The sequence below is a fragment of the Canis lupus genome, chromosome 10 (assembly GCF_048164855.1).
Source record: "Canis lupus baileyi chromosome 10, mCanLup2.hap1, whole genome shotgun sequence".
NCBI classification, from domain to species: Eukaryota; Metazoa; Chordata; class Mammalia; order Carnivora; family Canidae; genus Canis; species Canis lupus.
In genome coordinates this window covers 39,699,804-39,720,670 of record NC_132847.1, presented here as the reverse complement: position 1 = coordinate 39,720,670, position 20,867 = coordinate 39,699,804, and the positions used below count along the sequence as shown (strand labels likewise).

Genomic DNA, 20,867 nt, shown 5'->3' with positions numbered 1-20,867 from the left:
TTTCTTCTGCATAAGACATTTCAACATTTCAACCCCTTTCTACTATGGCCAGCTTGGCTGACTCCTATCTAAAGGTGCCAGAAGCCATAATAGAAAGAGAATGAACTTTTTTTTCAAAATAGTAAAGACTCTTGGGTGACTCAGTTGGTTAAATGTCTGACTCTTGATTTTGGCTCAAGTTATGATCTCAGGGTTGTGAGATGGAGCCCTGAGTCCAGCTTCACATTGGGCCTCATGCTGAACACTGAGCAAAAAGCATGGAGCCTGCTTAATATTCTCTCTCTCTCTCCCTCTGCCCCCCAATCTCCATTCACATTCTCTTTCTAAAAACAAATCAAAAACAAAGGAGTACAGACTCAAAGGAAAGAGTTCCAGATTCCAGGATCTGGATCCCAGCTTCTAGGTTTTCCTGGCAAATATGTCTCAAATCTCTTTGCAAACATTTATATTTTACATTCAATTATCTGCAAAATCAAAGGGTGGGAATAGGTAGTTAATTCATTCATTCAAACAACAAATTCACATTGAACACTTTGTATATATCAAACTCTTTGGTAAGGGGGATATAAATATATTCCAAGAGAAAATAAAACCAAACTCTTGCCTTCACGATCCCCAGTCAATTAAGATCACATTTTATGCCATCTTAAAGATTTCTTTCAGTTCTAACATGCTACGAATTTGTGTCTTGGGGATGCAAATATCAATGAAATTCACTCTGTAACGGTAATATCAAAGCATGTTTGTTATCTCAGACTGGCTATGAGCCACAAAGTAAGAATAAAAGTGTGGAAATTATATTTGGTCTCAATGACAAACGGTTGTAACAACTATAATGAAAAAACAGACTATTAAAAACAAAAAACCAAAAAACCTTTCCTCGAAATCTCCCTTCAGCACCTGAACAGTGGGAATTCTCTTATTGTTTCCATTGTGCTTTTTCATTTCTGGATCTGTGCATGAAGTACAATATTTGCACAATACTCTGGCACACTTCATATGGTGACTGAGATGCAGCCGGGAGAGCAGGCTGAGAAACTGGACACCCTACCATACCTTATGATGGGAACCAAGTGAGGTGTATTTATTTTATTGGATACTTTGAATTTATTATAGGTTGCTCATAATTTCCTGTCTCATTTCTTTAGGGCTCTTGGAATTTATGTCAGGATGTCTTAGGTTATCAAACTCCTTCCCTCTTTTGTCCCAACATTTATGCCAACAGACTGAATTGACTTAGAGAAAGTCCCCGGACAAAAATTGAAGGGGAAAAATACCCAAAGCTTTAGTTGGAGAATGGCAGAAGCTTTGGAAAAAAATCTGAAAAAGCAATGAAGATGAAAATGGAAACTCTGTGAAAATTAATGTAGTGTAGAATTGGCGAACATACCACTTATTTCTTTAAACAAATAGAAGAAAGAACCCGCTTATGAGGTGCACCCAAATAATTCACAGGTGGTGAAACTATTAGAGTCTTGCAATTTCTTGCCTCAGAAGTGGAATAAATCTCCTATATTATAAATGGTGTATGCTCACACATGTGATTTTTCTGCTATTCCCTTTATTTCAACTGTCCACCTTTTCCATGCATAAGGCCTTTTTGGTTTTATTATAATTAATCTATTTTTAATAAGACTTATAGAGAAAAATCTGGTGAAGAAGCAAGATACAACCCACTAGAGCAATAGCACTTACAGAAATGTGATCCTAAATGAAATGTTTGTTTTTTACATGGATTTTTTTTTTTTTGGCCATTATAAAGTAAGCACGACGTAGTAGAAATCACATCAGATCGAAGTCTGCCAGCATGATGTCCCCATTATAGTGGGGCAGATAAAAATGCCCTAGATACTGCTCACCTCTAATTAATGGTAATTCTTACGGCTGTAAGAATTTGTTTGGAGGAAAGTTTTTCCCTAAAGAATTTATCTTAACTAAAATCCTGTTCTAGTGTGTTCGGCTACAAAAATTGATATTCTGAACTATGGAAATTGGAAACAAATTTTAATTTCTGAAATCAAATACTGTCTCATAATATCCATACAGATAATATACGTTAATAATCTGTGGGAAGCTATAATTTACAATCAGTGGAAAGCCATAATTTACATTTAATCCTATACATGGATAGAAATAAACAGATAGTGTCTATGCAGGTACAGGAGAGTTCCTTACAAGATGAGGCAATTTGTGGGGCAATTGAAAATAATAGTGCCCATCACAGAACTCTTCCCTACAGAAGACTGTTTTGAACAATTTTAAAAATAACTCTACAACAAAATGTCCAGTGAACTACCAAGCTCCTCATTGCAAAGACTGTATCCCTATCTACCATGGAACCTGGCTCTGTGTTCGGTAGACAGCTGGTGACAGATAAATGCCATGAATGAAAGTAATCACTTGAGGTTTTACAGTACTCTGGAGTTTACAGAACACTTCAACATTTAATGCCGCCTTTGTCTCTCATGACATCCTGGAGAGTTAGGTGAGATAAGCAGGAACAGTTCCTGAATGAGGAAACAGAGCTGAAGTAAATTCTGTGACTAGAGCAAGATCACAGAGATGGAACTGGTGCCACAGCCCAGATGGTAACACTGTAAAACCAATGCTCTTTCATGCCACCTGAGACACCTGCAAGAAAAAAAATCTCCAAGATAGTTGCAACTAGATACATTCAAGAAGTGTGTTTCACACACACACACACACACACACACACACACAAAGAAGTGTGTTTCACTTTGGATGTTGCTTGTGTGAAACATTTGGGATTTCTGCATTTGTGAGTCTGTTCCCCTTCCTATCACTTGTTCATTCCTTTATCTACTGACATTCTATCTGTAGAGCAGCACTGGTATTATGCCTCAGCTTCTGCTTCTCCATATCTCTTTCTGTTTAATCGACCTTCCCTTTGGGTCTGCATGGTTCTATGTCCTTGGCTGGGTTGATAGGTCCTGCTCTGCTCCAGAAAATTCCAACTATTTACTACAGCCCTGCCTCCATTGGTTCTTTTTCCCATTTTTTATGTGCCACTAATTCCTAAATTCTATGTTTGAAAAATGAGCATGGCTTCATTTTCCTATTTTTCCCACAGTTTTTGTGCTGTACAACTTGTTGCATACCTTAGAGCATGCTAAATACTCGAGGTATGCAGTAGGTTGCACACCACAAAGATTAAATCATCAGGAAGATGACATGGCATCTTCTCATTTCAATTTTTCTATATAATCAATGGGAAGTGGAATTAATATTGACTACAAGTGAGTACTAGCATGCATGGCATCTAAATTTGAAGCATATCTTATTTAAAAAGATTTTCAGTATGACAAACAACACCTTGTCTCAAAGGTAAACGAAGGTTTACAAAGGTTTATTTCTTGGTAGTGGGTAAATGAATGTTCAGAAATGGAATTCCGTGAAAGTGACAGTGTGGGGTTCTGCTCCATGAAATAATTCAGGGATCCAGGCCTTCCACTTGGTGGCCCTGTCATTCCCTAATGTCTTGAAGTTCTCTACTGGAGTCTCTGCATCCTGTAGGTGGGTAAAGAGAGACAGTGCTAAGTGCTTGGAGGATTACATGGCAGATGTGAGTCCTAGAAGTCCCACTTGTCACTTCTAACTCTGTTCCACCGACTAAAGTTCAGTCACATGGCATTATCCAATCACAGAGAAGGCTGGGAAGTACAGTTTATCTTTGTGTCCAGTCGTAAAAACGTATGACTTAGTGAATCCATAGTGTTATCTCTGTTAAACTGAGAGTTTATAGCTACCTTCTAGTTTTATAAGACTGTGCCAACTCTAAGCATCATTTTCTAAGAACAAATTTCATAAAAGAAAAAATATTTGAGAACCAAATGGGTTAATGTCCTATCTTTTTTTTTTTTTTTAAGATTTTATCTATTTATTCATGAGAGACACAGAGAGAGAGGCAGAGGGAGAAGCAGGCTCCATGCAGGGAGCCTGACGTGGGACTTGATCCAGGGACTCCAGGACCACATCCTGGGCCAAAGGCAGGCACCTCAACCGCTGAGCCACCCAGGGATCCCCGAGAACCAAATGGGTTAAACAAAACATGAAACATGCAAAATTCATTCTATTTATCAACAGCAAAAGAATTGTCATTCACTTGTTGTCCACTATATAGATGTATATGTTTAAGAGAGAGAGAAACAAAATATTTATCTTCTCCTGAGAAATTATTATACTGTTGACTTGGTCTTACCAAAACCAGAACGAGTGGAATGCTTCACATGTGAAGTGGGTGTTCACATTTTCCCTTCCTATTTGTATTTTACCATCTTCTCACCTTTTCTTGCCAAGTCATTCTTATCCATCCTTTTCTTCATTCACTGAATGACATTCACTGAGATCTAATTTCCAGGCATTCCGACAGAGGTGGGAAGGACAAGTCACTCCTGCTGTCACCCACAATTTTGTGGAGTGAACAGAAATGTAAGCACAGTAGGAGAAGTACAATGACAGAGATAAATGAAAGGAAGCCCAAGAACTAGAAAAAAAATAACATCTTAAAATATTGCAGATTACAATTACTTATTTATGTCTCTGACAAACAATTACTAAATGCTAGCCATACACTGGGAAGATTTGGGGTGGGAGTAGTCAAGTAGAAAATATGGTATTTCTTCTAGAGAACGTTGTAGAAGTTAATGAGATAAGGTATATGTCTATGACTGAAATAGAGACCATTAGTAAATACAGGAAAATATCCAAACTGATTTATAAACACAGCCTCTAGAAATCCAACAAACATCAAGCCAGAGGTCACTGGTGGCCACAGACTACTATCATCAGGACAGCTTTTTGTCATGGCCAGAAAACTCCTAACTGCTCTCTCCATGCTGGGTGCTCCAGTTAGCAAAATCCCCAGGAGGAGAAACCAAAACAGTTAAGCTTTATTCAATGTAGGTTTTAATCTTGAAGTTCGGGAATTGGGGAGATTTAGTCATTTATTTTTGAGCTCATGGAAAGAAGGGGTTGATACCAACAGCTTACCCCAGTTAGCAGGCAGGCTCCCCACACAGCTGTGCTGGCCTATTTCAATTAGGATCCTTTAGGACTTACATCACCTCTGGTATGCCAGTCCTAAGCCGCTCATGAGCCAGTACTGCCAATCAAGCCAAAATTCAACCACATGGTATGGTTTTTATGATGTAGACAGAAAATGACATGAACTTGTCTCATTCTGGTGAAAATACAAAGTTGGAAGCCAGCTCTCTAGAAGAAGAAAATTAGTAAAAACAGCAGGCCTGTAAAACTTGATTTAGACACATTTTCCTGCAATTATCTCAATGCACTTAACTAGTAGGTTATTCATGATGATTCAAGGAATGCTCTTTCTCAAGAAAAGACTAGGGCCCTCATGCTAGGAGAGGTCACTTCTGGGTCGCTCTACTCATGAGACCTCAAGAAATGAGGGAAGGGTAGAATGAAACACTTAGATGAGAGAAATGTAAATAATTAGACCTGGAAACTGAACTAGACCTATTAAAAGCAGAGCTGTCACTTGACCAGAGAAACTGGTCTATACACATGAAGGAAACACCAAGTGTGTGGAGAATCAGCAAACCCAGTAACATCCTCTGTAAGTCCTTTCCTCCCTTAAACTAATTCACAAACAGCTATGATGCCTGTATGCAAAAGGCACTCTAGGGGATCCCTGGGTGGCTCAGCGGTTTAGCGCCTGCCTTTGGCCCAGGGTGCGATCCTGGGGTGCCGGGATCGAGACCCGCGTCAGGCTCCCTATGTGGAGCCCGCTTCTCCCTCTGCCTGTGTCTCTGCCTCTCTCTCTCTATGTCTCTCATGAATGAATAAATAAATAAAATCTTTAAAAAAGGCACTCTACTAGATGCTGCAGGAAATGCAGACATTCAGAGAACACTATATTGTTCCTGAGAGAGTTTAAAATTATATTTTGATTAAGCCATAATAAAGGGGAGAACCAAGTGACCAGGTTGTGTCTCATCCAAATAATTTCTGTGCAAAACGCCAAAACATTAGTGAGGTTTTTTGTTTTGTTTTGTTTTTAATGAGTAACAAGTACAGTGATTAATCATTTTTTACTGATTAAAATTACACAAACCCTGACCTTAATTTTGTTATCATTCGAACTTTGTATAGCATTTAAGTTTGAGTAATAGACTACTCCATGATGTGCTAGGGGACTGCTTTCCACCTTATTCACACATGTAGGTAAAGCAGAATCAATATGTACTAACATTTATATAAATGCACAAATAAATATGCTCACTTATTCACTTTCTATCTTTTTTCTCAAAAGTCTTCAATATCCATGTGGTCTTTGAAGGAAAACTTCCCTGGTGTAATAGAATTCTTTTGTAGTTCACTAGTGACCACTATTGGACACACTTTCCTCAACTTATATGAAGCGATAGAACTGGTTCATATGAAAATAAGAATGGGGGCCAGAAGGTGGTCCTGAATAGACCGAAACACTAAAAACAGGAGTCAGAGGAAGCGAAACTGTAGCTGACTATGTCTAGACAAGAAACTTCACGAAAACATGAAGAAAATCATGTATAAATAAATGTCTCACTGTGTTCTGTAGGTGCAGGTGAAAAATTCTTCAGCTTGATTTAAAGACAATCTAGGCGTGAGAAAAACAAATAGATGTAGAGTGAACAGTTATAGAAAGGTACTTGTGTGTGTGTGTGTGTGTGTGTGCGCGCGCGCGTGTGCACACCACCCTTTTTGGAGCAGCCCACAATCTGCTGTAAATAAGGGATTTAACATTCATCCCGCAAGTTAATGGTGCTTCTCGCCATCCAAGATAGATCCACTTAGATAATAGTGGAGGACAGTGCCAGAGCGATGAAGGGAATGGGCTATTGTGTTTGACTAGTTTCCATGTATAAATTAGTGCAGAGAAGAAAAAGAAATTCAACAGAAAAACACATGTACTTTATTATAATTCCGAGTGTTACTCTTGCAACTCCCATAATAGCAGGCGAAAGAGCTTAAAACCACTTAAAAGGAACAAAAAGCAAATGCAAATTTGATTAAATGCCTTTCTGACAAGAAGTGATTTGACTTCAAGTTTGGATGGACACATATGTCAATGGCCGGTCATGGTTTTTGCCACATTCCTTTTGAGCTACACAGTTGGGACAAAGGAGGGAGAGTGCAAGAGGGGAACGGGGGGGAAGAGTGGGGAAGCTGGGTGATGTGATTTAATCTGACCCGAATATCAGGAGGAAATCTCTTGATCATTCATTAGTACTGTCCTGTGCATCCAGAGTAAAAAAGAAGTCTATGATGTATGAGCTTTGCATAAAAATATGATACAGAAGACACAGGGACCTCATTCTCTCAGAAGCAGGCTCCAAGGGGAAAGGATTTTGACAAGACTGAGGGTGAACAGTATTTGCTATTCGCACACCCTCAAGACTCAAGCTGCGATACAGATGATTCAGCGGTCGGTGATAATGAGCGCTGTTTTGAAGTAGAAACTGGACTTGCCACTAAGCAAACAGGATGTTTTCCAATAAAGTTAAAGAGATCTTCAAAAGTTACATGAATTAATTCTAAGAGTGGATAAACTCTTCTAATGTATAAGATGATTATGGGAAAAACAAGCCACCTAGTTCAATTTCTCCATCCAGACCAAAGGTTGAGCAGACACTGTCACACTTCTTGTTCTAAGTCAACTCCAGATGAAGCTCCAAGTCACTTTGTCTTAGGCCAATCATTTAATTTTTGGTTTACGAGCTGAAGGGGGCAGTTAAGGAGCAAACATAACAGGTACCCATAATATTTAACAGGCACGATGAGGCAAAAACCCAAAGTATCTCCAACAAAGACGGTGGACCAATTTACGTCATTGCTTCCATCGCTGCTAAATATTTTACAACCACAGTACAAAGCACACAAGTTATTTTCTCTTCATTATTTGACCTTTGAGTTCAAATATAAGCTTGTTTCCCTCTCTGCGAAATAGGTTTAAAAATGCCTTTTTGCAAGATGATTGTGCAGGTTCCTTGACATGCTTTTCAAACAACTGGCCTGGTGTTTGGCACATGCAGACACATGATCCGTGGAAGGTATGACCATTGCTGTTATTACTCTGCACAGGGATATCTCTTGGCGTGCACCAGTCAGTTTTTTTTTCTTGTGACTCTCAGAATCCTAATTCGTTTAAATACAGACCTAAACCAAACCTGGGTTTGATTTTATTTTATTCTCATAATACAATCATTGTGATTTAAACAAAGCATGTTTTGTATTTTAAATCTGATATAAACAAACATTTCTTTTTTTCCCCACATAAGTCTAATTATATGCTCAAGTACATATATGAACATTCAAGATATCAAAGAAGGATATAATGCAGTTACCAAATGGGTAGCAAAACAGTCTATTCCTGAATGGGACAAGTTTTTCCAAAGTATAATGAGATCATATTTCCATATGAAGATACCAAAAAAGAAATGTGTACTGGTAATTGGCTTTATGATGCAATTAAATGGGGGAAGTAACACACACTTTTTAAAAAATCACAAAGAAGGAAAGATGAGGCAAACTAATGGTGTGTATATAAGTAACACGTCCCATATGGAAAAAATGAGACACCTTTCATAAATTGCTTGCTCCCCTAGCCATAAAGCACACCTAAACATTCTGCTTTTCATATTCCTCACAACAGCTAAAACGTGGTCTATTCATGCTTAAAATTCAGTTTGCCTTTAAGTATCTTTGAAAGCCTGAAAATACACTTCTATATTTATAGCATTTGCAGTGCAGCATTATGATTTCTTGGCTACAGTGATGCAAATAAGAAGTGGGAATGTATAAAATATTTAAACATTGTCTGATTACTCTATCTGATGAATCTTTGTGGAGTTTTTCAATTTGTACCAAATGGCTTGCTTCCCTTCTTCAAAATTATAGTGCAGATCAAATTTGTCAGAGTCTAACAGAACAAAACATTCCTTTAGCATCGGCAAATCAATGCAACTTATATATTCATTACGTTTTTACCTTGCGCCCTTCTTGCCTTATTACCTTCTGAGGAAGTGCTGGCATGCCATAAATGTGACAAGGAGAGCTACAATCACATTTGTTTGGAATCGGTGTGTGCAAATTTTGGAACCGAACCTTCAGATGAGGTTTATGAAGCTGTCTGCCCAGAACACTCTGGTTTAAAAAAATGTGCATTGCTATTAATATTTTGAGTGTAGATTTTTTTTGGACAGTAAATGTTCATTTTTTGCCCGTAAAACCAAGTATGAGTCACAACGGAACATTTACTTTGAGTCAAAAATGCAGTGTGTGCTGATGTTAAAGAGCAGAGCATCTTATCACTGTGACTATGGAAAGCAGCCACACAAAAAAGTCAGCATTTTCTTCTTCTTTAAAAGCAGATCTGAGATCAAAGACCATAATCCTCAATTCATAAATACTAGCATTAACTTGTATCCATAGAGGACTTACAGTAATTATGAGCTATAATCTGGGTTGGCTGCAAACAGGCTCTCGTTCCCTCTTTTACCTGGTTCGCTAGCACATGTGCACAGAGGGGGTAGGATTCATAAAAAGGCAGTGGGAGGAAAGCCCCTTACAGCCCACCCTTCAAAAATTCCAGGAACACCATCGTGAGGGAGTTTGATCTCAGGACAACGTCTGTTACCCAAATTCCAAGCATACACACCACCATTTAAATATACAGTCCCCAGCTCACGAACTCTATGCAGCATATCCTAAAGCTCCAGTCTCGATATTATGACATACCTCTCTCTATCCCACGAAGTCCCAAGCAGACTTTATTTTGCTTGGGGCGATGGGGTTAAAGTTCTGAAAGAAGTTTTTCCTTTTTTTTTTTTTTTTTTAAATCGGGTAAATTATTTTACCTGGGGTTTGCAGATAAAGATACACATACACACACGAGCCCCCGACAGCACCCAGACTAAGTGGCAATAGCAACGTATTGAAATGAAAAGGCATTTACCAGGAGCAGGAAAGCCAGGAAGAGGAGCGGTGTGCCAGGAGTTGCCCGACGGCAGCATTCCATGCTTGGATCCTTGCCGGAATCCGAATCGGACACTGAATAAGCTGCTAAGTGCTCCTCTGCCTGCTGTCACATCCAGTACTGGTGCTAACACTCCAGCCCTGCCTATCAGCTTCCATCAGCCCCGCTCACATTTCCTGACCGAGGGTGGGTGGGTGGGTGGATGGGTGGGGGGTAAGCTGAATGGAATCTCTCTCGGAGCCGGCAGCCAGCCAATCAGGCTCCTGCTAATCAGACATGCTGAATAACAAAGCCGGGGGGGACAGAGAAAGTGTAACAGTGTGAGCAAAAAAAGAAAAAAGAAAAGAAAAAGAAAATAAAAATAAAAATAAAAAAAATAAAAAATAAAAAAGGGGAACGGGACGAAAGAGAAAGGAGAGCAGAGCGCGCACAGCCGAGCCAGAAGAGAAATGCAAAAGATGCAGAGTTGCAAAAGATGAAGCAAAGCCCTCTACTTTTAACTAACCTGGTTGGTTCTTTGTGAGATACCTTTCCATTTGCCATTTGCTTGTGCTGGTGCCTGTTGCTTTGTAAAGTACAGTAGCTGCCTGTGACTCTGTATTGTTCCATTCAGGAGAGAAACTTAATCCCTGTCAATATATAACATATGCCATAAAGGGAAAGAGCCATAGACAAAAACTGACTTAGTGTGCTGTTTCAACGTGTTCTGTACAACTGCTTTATTCCTCTTCTGTAAAGTTCCTCTGTTTTCTCCCCTGACTCGGAAAAGGGAGACTGTGGAAGTTTTTGGGAGTTCCTCACTAAACCTAAATAAGGTGATATAAGTTACTCTGGGTATTAATGACTTGATCTACGGTGGGGGGCGGGAGAGAAAGTTGCTTCTTTGTAAAATGACGATTTAAAATGTCCAGGGTTTACTACACTAAAGGTACAATTAGAAATTTAGATCCCCTGGTTTAAAAAAAAAAAAAATCTGTTTAACAAAGACTCTGGGATGAGTGGGGCTGAAATTTGGGGTTGAGGAACAGCCTGGTTTTGACACACTGCCAACTCTCAACTATCTGCTGTGGCAGGGGGAGGGAAAGACGGGATGAATTAAATCCTCAGTTAATCCCCAAACCTTTTAACCAACCGTTTCAGCCTCCTCCTTATCCGTGTCCTTTATCAGAGCAGCTACAATGCAGCAGCAGAAAAGGCCGAAGTGAGACTACCTCCTCTTCCCTTCTACTGTTGCAAGAGGCTGGGACGGGAGACGCTCTGGAGGAAGTGCTAATGAGCAGTGAAATGAGGACAAGGCCAGCCACAGCAAAGAGAAGGTCAGAAAGCTTCTAAGTCTGGCTAATCCACCAGAAATCAAGATTTGACTCTACTAGAGGAGGATTTTATTACAGTTTTAGGAAAGTGTCAAGTGTCAAACAAGAACGTCTTTCCCCTTATCTGCTAAAAAAAAAACAAAAAACAAAAAACACTGAGTGTTGGAAAGAATGAACTAGCAAACTTGACCCTCCATTTCCATAGGTGTGTCATGAGGAAGTTTCTCCTTTGTAGATTTCCCAATAGCCCAGAAATACATATGAAGGAAGAAGGAGACGTTCCTCTCATTAATAAAAAATACTAAGAAGAGTCGTGAAACACACAGCTATGGAAAACCTGATCAAGCCATAATGGGCATGTGAATACAGGCAATACAGGCAGGTTTGCCTGTATACATACATACCTGCAGCCCTGCTTTTCAGAAAGGTGAAGAAAAGCAGCTTGTTCAATGTCAGGTTACTTAACTTCCCATGGTATATCATTCAAAGACAAAAGAACTTTAAAATTCCCATTTTTAACCTGTTGGGAAAGTCCGGGAATACAAGGATCCACCTTGTCCCTTACTCAGGAAAATGAATAGTAAAAATTCATAACAAAGAGGTCCTATTTTGAAGTATGTTGTTCCCTTTCAGAGAGACTAGTTTTACAAATCTGAAAAAAAAAAAAAAAAAAAAAACAAAACAGCGAATGCTCACAAGCTAAAGAGAACTCATGAGGAGATATAAAAATGCTTGATTGGTGTTACCCGAAATCACAATACTAAAGAAATGGATTGATTGAAATAAACTTTCATTCATAAAGCTATGTTATGTATCTCTCCTTTACACATTGGAGCTTCCTGCTACAGGGTTCTGTCTTCTACCAGTCATTAGCTAAAGAGTTCCAATTAGTTCTATAAAATAGAATATTTTACTGAACATTACTTCCTCCCTCTTCACACATAACCATCACTCAATAGGCAGATCCAAAGGGATAAACAGGTGATGGGAGAAGAAATAGTAGCAACAAGGATAATGATATGATATCATCTGCAGCAGAATGGGGGAAAAAAATGGCATGCTCAGAGAATAACTGGTAGCTACTAGTATACTCATCTAGAATCCTTCCTACCTTGGAAATAGATATTATTTAGATATTTTAAGTCCGAGATGTCTGCCTTGGAGTTTTGATGAACATGTTGATGTATAGCATGATGGGCACTTTCACCTCAGTATAGTCTCTGGATATTATGATATTTTAAAGTCAAGTCCTCAATTATCTGCTGAATGCCTGGAGGATGCCCACCACAATGTCTCATGCTTCTGGTCCCAGTGCTCATAGCATTCCCTTTCCTGTTGGGGATGCCCAGAAAAACTAGGAAAAGCAATTGTAAGGTCAAACATTACACACTGCAGGGTAAACTCCAAGCTCACTGTAATTTTAGGAAAAGGAGAACAAAATCAAGCTGGGCGAAGGTGATTGGGGTGCATTTGGGGGATGAGCTAATTTTGATAATTACTGAAGTTTGTCATATCTTGAAAGGCTGCAAATGGTTTCACATCCACAGTCTCACTTGACCTTTAGGAGTACTCTGTGAAGTTGATTAAGAACTCACCCAATTTTATATATGTGGAAACTGAGGCTCAGAGGGCTTAAATGACTTGCCTCAGGACCCACTGGCTAGTACTGGCCTTCAAATTGGGCCTTATGACCCTAAATCACTCTCTTTCATATACACACATTTACATATGGATATGCATATCTATGCATATGTTTGTGTGTGTATATCCACCTTCATACTCACACCCTGGCAGTGGTCTCATCTGGGTTGGAGGGTGATGTTTATAGTGAAGGTAAAGGAGCCAAAGGCAGGCTACCCAGCTTTTACTCTGGGTATATGTTACCTGACAACGGAAAGTATCTTATTTTAATCTACAGTTTCTCAGTCTCCCACCTTTGTCATTTCTAAAACTTTTTCCAGTGCCAAGGAAAAATAACATAAAACCCTAGGTGATCTAGATCCTTACTCATGGCGGCCCGGGAAAAGCCCCTTAGCATGGGAGCAGGGCGTTGGCCGAGCTCCTTTTCCCTCTTCAGGTATCTACATTAAAGCTGTCTGCAGGGTCTGAGCAGCAGCAGTGGCCACAGCTGCCATAATACTGGTTACTGGCTCCCTGTACAATATATTAGGTGAAATGAAAGCAGAAGCAAGAGAGAGAGAGAGTGTCAGGGCTGTCTGAAGCATCATTCCAAATGGTATGGATTTAACAATACTTAATTTAAAAAACACCAGCTTGGACAGGAGCAAGCTGTTAACATTCAGTGTGCTTTATGGCAGGAAAGAGTGAGCTAAACTCTCAGAATTTCTCTCCCTGGGGAGAATGCATTACAGCATTCACGCCAGAACCACCTGTCTCTTCTTGAGGTTGGGCCTCCTCGCTTGGCCCTCCAGTTGCAGTACTTGGAATGGAGAGGGCAGAGAGTCTTCTGGAAAGAACTCAGGGGTGGGGAGCCTTGATGAGCTGGGTAGGACCTCATCTCCCCTTTTGCAGGAGGTGGTAACGGCAGCTCCTGAGCCTTACTATCCTCACAGGCATGCGTGGAAGTTGTTCAATTTCCCTGGCTAATTCTGAAAATTAAAAGGAGGAAAACATGGTGTGGGGATGAATAAGATAAAACTATAGGAAGCCCACTTCTCCTCTCAGGGGCAGAGCGGAATTTGAGCAGGAGTCTGGACCTCTCCAATTTACCTAATATCCATTTAGCACCAAAGCATTTGGAATGTTCGTTATAGCTCCCAATCATCTTTCATGCATGAGCTCATGTGATGTGAGCAGAAACTCCGTAGGGTAGCGAACAGTAATTATCCTCAATTTGTAAGTAGCAAAACTGGAGCTCTTATATGGTAAGTGGATTCATCAACATTGCTTAGTAGCAGGTGGGAATTTGGAGTTATATCTAAAGTCTTCTGTCTGGACAACTCGCTGAGATGTTGACTGATGAAAAGAGTTGCATTTACTGAGAGTCTCCTGTGTGCCAGGCACTGTCCTTAAGTACTTTATTATTTCATGTAATCCTCACAACAACCCAATGGGGGAGGTACATTTATTATTCTCAAATGGATAAGATTAACGGTTGATTAGCAGTCAACATTTCTCCCAGTGAGTGCCTTCCTGAAACAGAGAAGCCAGAAACCTAGAAATTACATTTCCCAGACTCCCTTGCAGCTAGGGTACCAGATATAATTTGGATTTGGCAGCCCACAAGATCATGCTCACAAGATTTAAAAGAAGTGAGGCAGAGACCACACTTTGGTTTCTCTGCTTATCAAAATGGCTATAGAGCAATGCAGTTTGCAACCATGCCAACCTGTCACTACCTTTGTGGGTGACAAGAGGCAAACTTGGGCCATGCAGTTCATCAGCTGGATCAGAGAATGTTGTATTTCCAGTCAGCTGGTGATTTACTGGTTATTGAAGAGGCAGCAGCTCCTGTGGCAATCTGTCATTGCAGAGTAGCACAGGAGTCTTCAGAAAGCTCAAACTAGAGTCTTTTTTTCTGTTGTTGGCAATTCCGACTTTTTGGTGAGTTAATTGATTCCTTTATAACATAACACTTGCTGCTTCAATTAGCAAGAGGAAATTATATTCTCTGAATCAGAATCCTTGACTGATATATCCCCTTTACCAGAGTTGAAAACTGAGGCATGGAGAATTCAATAATTTTACACGATCACATATCCTCCAAGGGGAAATGCCAGGATCTCAGAGGCCATCTGTGTTCTTAACCACTAGCTACACTACCTCTTGGTAGAGCAGAGGGCTGCAGGAATTCAGAGAAGGGAGATATTATGGCTAGTTGGAGGACTCCGTAAGGAGGAACAAAAGGGAAAAAACAGAAATCAAAAAAACACCTTGAGATATACAGAGACTTTAAAGAGATGATAAAAAAGGGGAAAAAGCTTTGCAGGTGAGAAGGACAGAGTAAGCAGAGAGAAAGCAGGAACATGTAAGGCCAAGGCTTTTACTCACTCTGACCCACTATTTTAGGCTGCTTAAAGAGAAAGAAATAAGTTTTTAAATTCTTTGTTCCACAGTCTCAAATCACATTCTCAGCGATCTCTTCCTACAAAGCTTCTAGCACTACATGTTACACAGAGAAAGAACTCAACACATTTTAAAATTTGGTTTGATTCATCTTGAGTTGCCTAACGCCCTAGGAGCCTCAGCTTACATTTCTTTTTATTGTCTATAATGCTTAATTCAGGACTTCTTACACAGTAGATACTCAGCTAGAATCTGTGACCCTGGCCAGTAGCAGAGAGGGGTTTTGGAGGCTACTTAGTACAGTGGAAAGAACCCAGATTTTGGAGCGAGTTCAAGTTTTAGCCATTCCCCTTATTACCAGGAGGGCTTTAAGGATATGTCTTTCAATCTTTCTGTGTGTTTGAAAATTCTAATAATGTTCTGGGAAAAAAATGATAATTTGGATTCTAATTCTAGGACTCTCTTCCCTCACCCCAAGAAAGCAAACAAACATACAAACAAACTCACAGTAGAGCAATGAACCACATTGGGAGGATAGAATTATTCCCCTCCAAACTAGTCACCCTTCTTTCCCCTTTTTCTACATTCCTGGGCTATGTCATGGATCACAGAGCTTTGTTACTGAATTAAATTCAACAAACACTTATTGAGCACCTACTGTGTGCAATGCTTGATAAATATTGTGGAAACAGATAAACTGTCTCTTGTAGCCTTTTTGACATAGAGAGACACCAGTTTAATTGCTGAGGTTTGAATTATGGTTGTAATATCCATGTATTAAACCCAAGTGTAATATATAAATCTGAGGCCCTTGATTCTTAGTTCAGTACTATTTCCATGACATCATTCTTCACAGATAAAATAATTATACCAGAGCCAGACAATAAGGTGAAGGAGTGTTAACAGATTTATAGACAATACAGAAAGAGTAGGAGTAAAAGGCAAAAGCCAAATTCCTCAGCTTGGCATTCAAGGACCTCCCTGATCTGCTTCTAGTCCCAGGATAATAGAAAGTCATGCTCCAGCCCAATTGAAATACCTGATATTATCCCAGCACTCCAAGAGCTTCCACTTCTGCGTATTTGTTCATCCTGTCCCTCCTGCCTGGAAAGTCCTCCCTGCCATCTCTGTCTTGCTGAAATCCTTGTTAACCTTTAAGGTATAGCTCAGATAGCTCCTCTACAAAGCCTTGTACAAAACTGACATTAGATTAATGCTTCTCGAATTAACATGTGAATTGATGAACATATGCTGTCTCTAAAGATATGGCAACAGGAAAAAAAGAAAAGAGAAATAAAAGCAAGCAAGAGAATTGCAAAAGAAATATGATCTCCGAAAACCGAGAAAAATGTAGATTAAAGGCAAAATAAAATCTGAATTTCAGAATAGCGGTAAACCATGGAAAAATCAGTCCTCTTCCTCTAAAATAAAACAAATCATTGTGTAATCTTCAAATTTATTTCCGTTGTATGCTGTTTATATTTGCTAATGCCAACTAGATGAATGGTTTCTCTGTTAAGTTAGAAAGGTTATCTCATATCACATTGTTTGTTTGTTTGTTTTAATTTTTTATTTATTTATGATAGTCACAGAGAGAGAGAGAGAGAGAGAGGCAGAGACATAGGCAGAGGGAGAAGCAGGCTCCATGCACCGGGAGCCTGATGATATGGGATTCGATCCCGGGTCTCCAGGATGGCGCCCTGGGCCAAAGGCAGGCGCCAAACCGCTGCGCCACCCAGGGATCCCTCACAATTGTTTTTTTAAGATTTTATTTATTTATTCATGAGGGACACAGAGAGAGAGGCAGAGACATGGGCAGAGGGAGAAGCAGGGAGCCCAATGTGGGACTCGATCCCAAGACCCCAGGATCACGCCCAGATGCTCAACCACTGAGCCAAGCAGGTGCCCCTCATACTACAATTGTAAACATAGTCAAAGAAATATCAAAACTATCAAATAACGAAAAGCTGAAAAAGAACCTATAATTTAAAATAATTTATAGTATAGTTTATTTTTTAAGTTTCTGAAAAGGACATGGAGTTTGTGGGTAAAGTTTTATCTTTCCTACTTCAAAATATGGGGGGCCTTTCTTTTTTTATTTAAAATCAATTAATTGACATAGAGTGTACTATTAGTTTCAGAGGTAGAGTTTAGTGATTCCTCAGTTGCATAAAACACCCAGTGCTCATTACATCAAAGCTCTTCCTTAATGCCCATCACCCCATTACCCCATCTTCCCACCCACCTCCTCCAGCAACCCTCAGTTCGTTCCCTAGAGTTAAGCATCTCTTATGGTTTGCCTCCCTCTCTGATTTCATCTTATTTTACTTTTGCCTCCCTTCCCCTATGTTCATCTCTTTTGTTTCTTAAATTTCCCGTATGAGTGAAATCATATATTTGTCTTTCTCTGATTGACTTATTTTGCTTATAGCACAATACACTCTAGTTCTATCCACATCATTGCCAATGGTAAAATTTCATTTTTTGCTGGCTAATATTCCATTATATATATTATATTTATATTTATATATATAAAGCATATCTTCTTTATCCATTCATCTGTTGATGGACATCTGGGCTCTTTCCATAGTTTGGCTATTGTGGACATTGCTGCTCTAAACATTGGGGTCCAGATGCCCCTTTGAATCACTATATTTATATCCTATGGTGAGCCTTTCTTTTGAAAATACTTTCATGAAGGAGTATGGCAAAAGGAGAAGCATTATTCAGGGTAACAACATAGAGAATTGAATACAAGCCAACAACAACAAAAAATTACCAATCTGCAGGTGCTCTGAGGGGGGAAATGGGATGCAATTAGGAGAAACAGGTAAAAGAAACCAGAGATTTGTCTTTTTTACACGCGTATTTCCTAGGAGTTAAAATCCAACATTGGTTTTCTAGCACAGAAACTAGTAGTTAAAGACTGTGTAGGATTCCAAGGATAATGGAGAGAACCCTATTCCTTAGATATGATTGTAGGGTGGGAGCTAATCACAAAAGCCTTTGGGAGCAGCTGGAGGGGAATGAGTCCTAGGCTTGAGGTTTCTTGCATTTAAGGCCAGCAATATAAATTTGCTGCATGTCATGTGATCATACCTCCAGGAGGACTACATAGGTGGGGGGCATGTCTGTGGTGGGCAAAATAAAGAGGCAGAAAAGTCCAAAGCTCAGGACTGTAAGGATTTTGGCAAAGTCTGTTTTAGAGAGGTTCATCCGTGTCCAAATGGTCATACAGGCCTAGCTTTTGGTTTGTGTGTTTTGTTACATATCTTCTTTTGCCATCACCCCTGCCCCACCTCACCTTCTATGTCCACTTTGCTTTCCTATCACTCAGACTGCGATAAAAATGCTCTTGCCAGCCTCCAATGGCCTTGTAAGTAGAATGTTTACTAAAATCATATGCATCTACTTTTGCTCTCAACAAATAGTTTTTTCAAGTCACACCTACATTTCAAGGGACAAAATTTTAAATAGCACATCTATGGCAGAAATATTAGCTGTCTCCCAATATCTGTTATTCTTTTGCTGCCTTGCTAACAAACATACATGCTCAACCAGAAGAGAGACATTTCCTAGCCTCTCTTGCATCTATATGTGACCACGTAACAAGATTCTCACTAAAGGAACATAAGTGGAGGTATGGATGTATTTCCAAATAACTTCCTTAAAAAGAGGGGCATATCACCCTCACGCTTTCCTCTTCTGTCTGGTGGGAATGATGATATGAAGACTGGAACAGCCATCTTGGACCATGAGGTAATCTGGAGGTGATATTATGCACCAGAAAAAGGGCCCTGGCTGCCTGACACTCTGGAGTATCATCATGCTCCTAGATTGCCTACCTCCCGACTTTCAAGAAAGAAATGTGTTTAATACAACATGTATGTTTTAACATAATATCCTGGTGGCAGGATTATGTGAAACTATTAAGTAATAGGCCAAACTATATAGTCTTCTGTCAGCTTAGTCTCTATGAACAAACATCATTTCTCTGGCTTTGACTAATGGCTAATATAGAAATGTGTATATGCAATACTCCCGAGATCTAAAATTATCTAGGACAATTTTGCTTATGTAGTTCAATTATATAAGAATTCCTCTGGGAAATCCTTAGAATATAATGGTCAAATACAAAAAAACCATGGCTTTGACAGATGAGTATGTTTCATTTTTTAGGTAATGAGAGCTATATAACTCCTTGAGTTTCTATCTTTGTTTCGGCTACTAGGAAACTCAGAACAAAAATTTGTGCTCAGTGTTTAGATCTTTCCTCAGCCTATAGTTTAAAAAAATGTCATCACTCTTTCTTGATTTTTACATTCTGTTATTCCATGTAAGTGGTTTGGTATTTTTCGCATTGCATTTTACTCTAAATAACCTTTCAATTTGTTTAGAAGAAGGTGGAGTGTAAGGGTATAAAATAAAACATTGTGATTGTAAAATGGAAGCCATCTATGGAGCATTTGGAAGGAGATGATGGAATAAGAGAGTGATTTCATGCTGATGTAAACAATGTTTTTCTTCATCCTTATGGTGATTAAACTCATTTTTGTCACCTCTATAATTTATCAAACTTTCCAAGGCTATCCTACCCTTTCTAGGTTCATATTTTGTTATCTTTAGTTATTTGGAGAAACTTTAACATTATTTAGGAACATTTATTCACACTGGATTATTATTTCTTATATGTTACTTCCATTGGTAGAATGCCATTCGAATGGAAAAATTTGTTCCCTTGTAATCAAATTTAATACCTTAGTAGAATTCATATAATACTACTACATTCATTTGTACAGGTTCCATTAATCAAATTTCAGATTCAGCTGAAATGATATTCTCTTGAAGCTACTATTACAGATGATGTATATGGGGGAGGGGTTGGCAATGTCCTGAGTCACCTGACGTATGGGACAATGTACTATTTCCATCTGGTTCTAGTTGTCTGAGTTGCTCAAAGCCTCAAGTGAGTGAAGCTTGGGGTCATGAGGGCACTTTTGCCATATACTGTACAAATATATTACTGGTCTCAAGAAGACTGGGAAAGAGAATTAATGCATCAATGGCAAATCATTACCATCATCTAAAGAACAGTAACAGCAAACTACTCAAACATTAGACCATCAGCTGTGAAGGCAGTTTTTGCGTCTTGTCTCTTCATACCCAACTTTTGGCATGGCTAGCTGGCACACAGTAGGAATCTAACAAGTGTTGGCTTAATGTATAAATAATAAAAGCACAAGTATGATTCCTCAGAAATTAAACAGAATTATCATAGGATCCAGCAATTCTACTTCTGAATCTATACTCCAAAGAAGTGAAAACAGAGACTCAAACAGGTATTTGCATACCCATGTTCATAACAGCGTTATGAAGCCAAAGGGTACAGGCAGTGCAGGTTTCTATTGACAAATGAATGGATAAGCACATAGGGTATATACACACAACGGGATATAATTTAGCCTATTAAAAAAAGAGGAAATTCTGGCTTATGCTACAATATGGATGAAACTTGAAGATATGTGTGA

At 39.3% G+C, this 20,867-nt stretch overlaps 1 protein-coding gene across 4 annotated transcripts in view; it reads right to left on the bottom strand.

Moving 5' to 3' along the window:
* Positions 1–20,867, bottom strand: part of ADAMTSL1 (ADAMTS like 1) — an 872,407-nt gene that overhangs the window by 369,948 nt on the left and 481,592 nt on the right. Inside the window, exon 1 of one of the 4 annotated variants that reach the window (XM_072841476.1) lies at positions 9,980–10,199. The exons of the other annotated variants lie outside the window; for them this stretch is intronic. Coding sequence (XP_072697577.1) covers positions 9,980–10,042 — 63 coding nt within the window. The 5' untranslated portion in view covers positions 10,043–10,199. Of the gene's footprint in view, positions 1–9,979; positions 10,200–20,867 lie in introns of those variants that run through there. 4 annotated transcript variants of the gene reach the window in all.